The sequence below is a fragment of the mitochondrial genome of Penicillium rubens (assembly GCF_028828025.1).
Source record: "Penicillium rubens strain IBT 27055 utg000005c_segment0_segment0 mitochondrion, whole genome shotgun sequence".
NCBI classification, from domain to species: domain Eukaryota; kingdom Fungi; phylum Ascomycota; class Eurotiomycetes; order Eurotiales; family Aspergillaceae; genus Penicillium; species Penicillium rubens.
In genome coordinates this window covers 7,680-14,508 of record NW_026890603.1, presented here as the reverse complement: position 1 = coordinate 14,508, position 6,829 = coordinate 7,680, and the positions used below count along the sequence as shown (strand labels likewise).

The 6,829-nt window shown below is 28.5% G+C and overlaps 1 protein-coding gene across 1 annotated transcript, besides 2 other annotated features; it reads right to left on the bottom strand. All coding sequences in view use genetic code 4, as the record gives it.

Annotated features, from left to right (window-relative positions):
• Positions 1 to 3,668: 3,668 nt before the first annotated feature.
• N7525_011636 (Cytochrome c oxidase subunit III) lies at positions 3,669 to 4,478 on the bottom strand (the record flags this gene model as incomplete). The annotated part of the gene is made up of 1 exon: positions 3,669 to 4,478. One exon carries the CDS (start codon positions 4,476 to 4,478, stop codon positions 3,669 to 3,671), a length of 810 nt encoding a protein of 269 aa, XP_061067421.1.
• A 367-nt stretch (positions 4,479 to 4,845) lies between these two features.
• Positions 4,846 to 4,849: a sequence feature (Short protein (N7525_011635, KAJ5817478.1) was converted to a misc_feature.).
• A 718-nt stretch (positions 4,850 to 5,567) lies between these two features.
• Positions 5,568 to 5,572: a sequence feature (Short protein (N7525_011635, KAJ5817478.1) was converted to a misc_feature.).
• Between the last annotated feature and the right edge of the window lie 1,257 nt (positions 5,573 to 6,829).

Sequence of the window (6,829 nt, the reverse complement as noted above, 5' to 3'; positions counted from 1 at the left end):
TTAAAATAAAAAATAATTGTGGAATTTAATCGAATAATAACTGTATAATTATAATAATAATTAGAACAAATTAAAATATTTGTATATAAATATACAAGTTTACAATATGAACTTTGGATATACCCAGGTACTTTTTGTGGGATCTGTGCCCCGCATAAACTGCCTTCTAATCATTAAGAGTATATATAAGGATTCGAATAAAGGTGTTTCATTATTATCTCAACAACTACCTTATACACTATAAATCATCCTAAAATTTCACTCTTATAATTAGTAACAGTAAAGCTGCATAGGGTCTTCTCGTCTATCTAGAGGTAAACAGTATCTGCACTGCTATTCCAATTTCACTGAGACAATCATCGAGACAGCTGTTGCATCGTTAAATCATTCATGCAGGACCGCATTTAACGGCCAAGGTATTTCGCTACCTTAGGACCCTCATAGGTAAGGCCGCCATTAATCGGGGTGTCCTTCAAAACCTCAGTTAATAATCAAGGTAGATCCGTTACCCAGCCGACATTGGGCAGACATCACACTCAATACTTTGATTTTTTATCTTTGCAGAGTGCTGTGTTTTTATTAAACAGTCGTACAACATTATTTCATGATTCCTCTTATTATTAATTTAATTTTTCATATTTAATTACATACTTTATTATATGTTAAATTTAATAATAATGGTCCTCCTTATTCCAAAGGTACAGAGTCAATTTGCCGAGTTCCTTAATGATTGTTCTCTCAAACGCCTTTGTATTCTCTACTTGCTTACTTGAGTTAGTTTCTAGGTACGGTTATTTATTATTTTCCAGTATAATGTTATCTTTTCTATATATTATAATATTATTTCTAATAACGTTTAATAGATATAGATATATCTATATAAGAATCTTGATATACAATTCAAATATAGCCTATAAATACATATTAATAATCTAATGGTAATTAATTATTAATAATTATTATATTATATTATTATAATTATAGATAAAGACTATTATTTGGTTAAAATATATTTATTTTACTCATTCTATTATATTTGTAAATCACAATATAATAATAAGTATGTATTATATATTATAATTTACAATTTTATACCAATAAGTATGAGTATTAAATATTTTTCACTTCAAATAATAAAATAAACTTTTCCAGAACCTTTATTACTTATTAAAGGTTTTGGTATTATCTTATACAAAACGTCATCAAAATTATCTTTTGATTAATTTTTTTAGACACCGATTTTAGATGAAACCATAAGCTTCAGGCGAGGCTAAAAGCCTTTTTCGTTACTCATGTCAGCATTCTCTCTTGGATTTAACAGATGCTAGATCTTTAATATTTTAAGAAAAATATTAATATTTTGTTTAATCCAATGTTCCGCTACCCCACAAAATATTAAGCTATAACGCTTTAATTTTTATTTGTGTACAAGGTTTCGGTATATTATTTAGATCCGTTAAATTTTCGGCGTTTTTTCCTAATTTATTAATCAGTGCTCTGTTACGAGGTCTTCAAAAAATGGCCGCTTCTAAGCCTATTTCCTGATTGTTTTAAAAAAAAACATCCTTAATTTCACTTAACAATAATTTTGGAACCTTAACTCTTGTTCTGGGCTGTTTCCCTTTAGACATACAACCTTATCGCACTATGTCCGATTATTTAACATTCATCTTTGCCCTTCCGAGTGCAAATACTCTCCGGTAAAGTCACTACAACCCCCCGATGTTGACAAATATATTAAATATTGTCCGAGATCACAGTTCTGTACCTGCTAAGATGTTAATTAAATTACCTACTTACATAGGTTTCGCGGAAAACCAGCTATACTAGTCAGTTTTGTCTTTCACTAACTTACCACAGTTCATCGGATATCTTTACAACGATAACCCGTTCGGGCTTTTATAACCCTGACCATGGTAAGATCACTAGCCTTCGGGTCTAATTCTAGATACTAATTCATTTTTTCATAATTGGTTTATCTACGTATCTATCTCCTAATTTTATTAATAAATTTACATATCTATATTGTTATCATCTATTGTAAATGATAATATTCTAAATGTGTAAATGCTTATAAAAGAGATGTTACTTGCATCTAAAATTAACTTGCTGACCCATTATGCAAAAGGTACGCTCTTATTATTTATTTAAATTTTAACTTGAGCTGCTTATAAAACTACTATTTCAGGGTATTTCCCTCACGGTACTGTTACTCTATCGCTTATATATTTTTTTTAGCCTTAGAGGAAGGTTCCCCTATTTTTCAACAGATTTTTTTCCGTTATACTTAAATATATCATTTAATATATTTACTATAAATAATTACTATCATTAATTTTAGTAATTATTTATTAAGGCTTTTGCTATTCAGAAGACACCAAATAACAATCTCGTTTGATTTCTTTTACTAAAGTTACTAAGATATTTCAATTCACTTTGTCTTATAATTAGATTTCTCTATGATTTCTAGTTTATATTTTTCTAGATCAATATCTTGAAATATATAGCTAACCATCCATAATAGTTTCTTTATATACTTGTCTTGATTTCTCAAGATGTATATGATACATATCATCTATATTGGTATATATAATTATACCTATATTAATTATCAGGTTATTATGATTCGAACATAAACAATCTCCAACCCAAATGAAGCGACCAACCACCGGACACTAACCTGTAAAACCTATAATGTATTTACATTAATTTAATTTGTATTATATATATTTTAACATGTTAACATATTATTATATATAATATTATTAAATTAATTTTTTTTTATACTATAAGTATCAGAGAGTATATGATTCGAACATATGAAAGTTTATACCTTTAGCTAGACTCAAGCTAGCCGCCTTAAACCACTCAGCCAACTCTTTTTTTTTTTTGATTCTTCAGTGACTCGAACACTGAACATATCCTTATCAAGAATACACTTTACCGGTTAAGTTAAAGAACCTATAATATATTCAAGAGCACTTAGATTTGAACTAAGAAATATAAGGTTGAAGCTTACAGTTTTACCTATTAAACTATGCTCTTCGGAAAAGAGATGAATCGAACATCTAAGTGTCAAAACACAATATTTAGCAAATATCTTACCCTACCAATAGCAACTTTTCCTTTAATTTATATATATATACGAGTTAGACCGGTTTCGATCCGGCATCTATTTTCTCGACAAGAAAACCCTTTACCAATTAAGTTACTAACCCTATTTATATATATATATGGCTAGCTGAATTCGAATCAGCACACTTTACTTGGAAGGTAAACAGTCTACCGTTAACTTATAGCCATTATAACAATTTGTATATAAAAATTATTTACTTATTATGACTAGCTGAATTCGAATCAGCACATCTTATATGGTAAATAAGCAGTCTACCATTAACTTATAGTCATTTTCGTAATTATAATTCAGATTATAATAATCTATTAAGACCTATGGGATTTGAACCCATATTATAATGATTAAAAGTCACATGTTTTACCATTAAACTAAAGTCTCTAAAAGATAAATATTTATAATAATCATCTTTGCATATAATTCACAATTATTATTTAATATAATAAATATATAATTTATGTTAAAAAATAACAGATCTATATAGACCTTAAATTTTTAAAATTTAAAGCAAATATATTTATAAACATATTTATATCTAATAACCTCAGTAATATACAGAAATATATAAGAATAATCATACTACGTCTACAAAATGTCAGTATAATATACCTGATTCGTAACCAAGATGATGGTGATCTGTTAAATGGTATGCAGCTAAACGTCATAATCCTACAGCTAAGAAAGCTGTTCCAATAATAACGTGTAAACCGTGGAAACCTGTACCAAAGTAGAAACATGAACCATAAACACTATCAGAAATAGTGAAAGAAGATACTGAATATTCAACACCTTGGAAGAAAGTAAATATTACAGCTAATATAATTGTTACAACTGTACCATATAAAGCACCTTTTCTATTACCTTGTATTAAAGAATGGTGAGCATATGTAATTGTCACACCTGAAGATAATAATAATATAGTATTTAATAATGGTAATTCAAATGGATTAACAGCTTGTATACCTAATGGAGGTCATTGTGCACCTAATTCAACACTAGGTGATATTGCACTATGAAAGAATGCTCAGAATATAGCTAAAAAGAAGAAAACTTCAGATATAATAAATAAACCTACACCTAAGTTTAATCCTTTTTGTACAGCATTAGTATGATTACCTAAATAAGTTCCTTCTGAAATTACATCTCTAAATCATAAAGCCATAACGTAAATAACGTTAAATACAGCTAAAGCTACTAAATATTGGAATCCTTGGAATCCATGCATAAATAAAACTGTAGCTGTTGTTAATATAAATAATGACAAACTAGTAAATAATGGTCAAGGTGACGGAGATACTAAATGAAAAGGATGATTTTGAAAATTACTTTTTGATTTATATATCATATTTTAATTTTATAATTAATTGTTTAAGCTTTATCTATCTATTTTTGTTTTATTGTGATAACTATAGCACCTACCATACCTAATAATAGAATAATAGAAGTAACAATTAATCACATAGAATAACTAGTATACATAATATTACCTATACTAGCAATATGTGTAGGTTCTATTAATGAATTATCTCAACCTTTACTACTTGCATAACCAATTTGTTGTTTTAAATCAACTAGATTAAATAATTCATTATCTAATTGTACATTATATACATCAGAATATGAATTAGATAAATAAGAAACAATACTATTTTCTGTGAAATTTATAGGTAATACCTGTGCTATTATATAATAAAAAAGAATAATAGTTAAACTAGCTAAAGGTAAATCATTATTAGTATCATTAAATAATTCAGAAACTCTAATATTTATTAACATTAAAATAAATAAAAATAAAATAGAAACAGCACCTACATAAACTAATATATAAGCTAATCCTATAAAATTATATCCTACTAAAATTAATAAACCTGCAACATTAACAAATAAACCTATTAAAAATAAAACAGATACTACAGGATTTCTACTACTTATAGTAAGTATACCTAATAAAATAGATACTAAATAAATAATATCTACAAATTCTATTCTAAATCCATTAGTAATAGAATCATTTAATAAAAATATATTATTCATAATAAAAAAAACTAAATCTATTAACATATTATACAAATAATAATAAATGTTTAGATAGGATTAGATTAAGATCTAATTAGGGAGAAAAGGAATCGAACCTTCGATAGCTTATAGCTATTGAGTTTACAGCTCAACCCGTGAACCAACTTACGGGACCTCCCTATTTCATATATATATTTAATCTTTTATTGGATTTGAACCAATTTGTTATATACCTATATTTGATTTGATAATATATATACTATTATTTTTTTTTTAAATTTTATACTCCCCGTGCAATTTCCATTACACGAACCTTATTTCGACTTAACACCAATCAAAGTTTTGCATACGAAAACTATCCTGCATATTTATATATCATAAATATATATAACTTTACACAGAAAAAATCAAACTTACTGCATCTTCTTTTTTCAGCGCCTGACGAGTGGTTAGTACCTAACTAAGATAAAATTCACCGTGACGTTGGTGATTCACGATTACTAGTAATTCCTTTTTCATGTAGTCGAGTTACAGACTACAATCCATATTATTTCCTTTTTTGGGGATTAGCTCCATTTCACAATATCGCATCCCGTTGTAAAGGCGTATGTGGCACGTCTATAGCCCACAGCATTAAGGCCATAATGACTTGTCTTAATCCCTATTATCTGGTCCGATGTAGTAGCGAACCACTTTATATAAATAAATAAAGTGAGGGTTTTCGTTAATTAAAGGAATTAACCAAATCTCACGACATTAACTAAAGACAGCCATGCAGCGCTTGTAACAATTTTTTATAATATGCTATACAAGCTGTGGTAAGGTTTTTCGCGGATCATCGAATTAAATAACATACTTCACTACTGGTTTTAGAAACGGTCTAATGATTTCAGTTTATATGTTGCCATAGTACTCTTGAGGTGGAATGCTTACACTTTCGTTTATACATTAAAATTATATCTAATGTATGACATTCATCATTGTCTGCTTGGACTATTAGGGTATCTAATCCTGTTTGCTACCCAAGCCTTCGTCTCTCAACGTCAGTTATTACATAGAAGGACGCCTTCGCCGTTGACAGTCCTCCTGGTATCATCAAATTTTATCTCTACTCCAGAAATTCTTCCTTCTCTCATATAACTCTAGTAAAAAAGTACTCGTTTAGAGTTTAATTTACCGTCTACTTACCCTTTAAACCCAATAAAGATAACTAACACTAGCCTCCTACGTATTACCGCGACTGCTGGCACGTAGTTTGGTCAAGACTTATAAATAGATTATGTCATTATATACAATCTATTTAGAATTTTATGCGAGTTAATCGCGAATGTAACCATACAAGTTACATAGACATTCTTCCAAGTTACTGGTTCAGCCTTTCGGCCATTGACCAATATTCCTCACTGCTGTACATAAAAGCATTGGGTTTTTTTCAGACCCAATGTGGTCGATCAACTTTCCAGTTACGACTACGGTTTATTGCTAGAAAAGTCATTACCTTTCCTACTACTCACCGAGATAAAAATTATCATCTTAAAGCGGTAATATTAACCTTTGGTTATAAGGGATTTTTTCCCTTACTTTAAGGTAGCCAATTTATCTTTTACTCACCTGTACACCACTACTACTTAATTTAAATATTAGATAATAATTAAACTAATTAGTCGTTCGATTAGCATG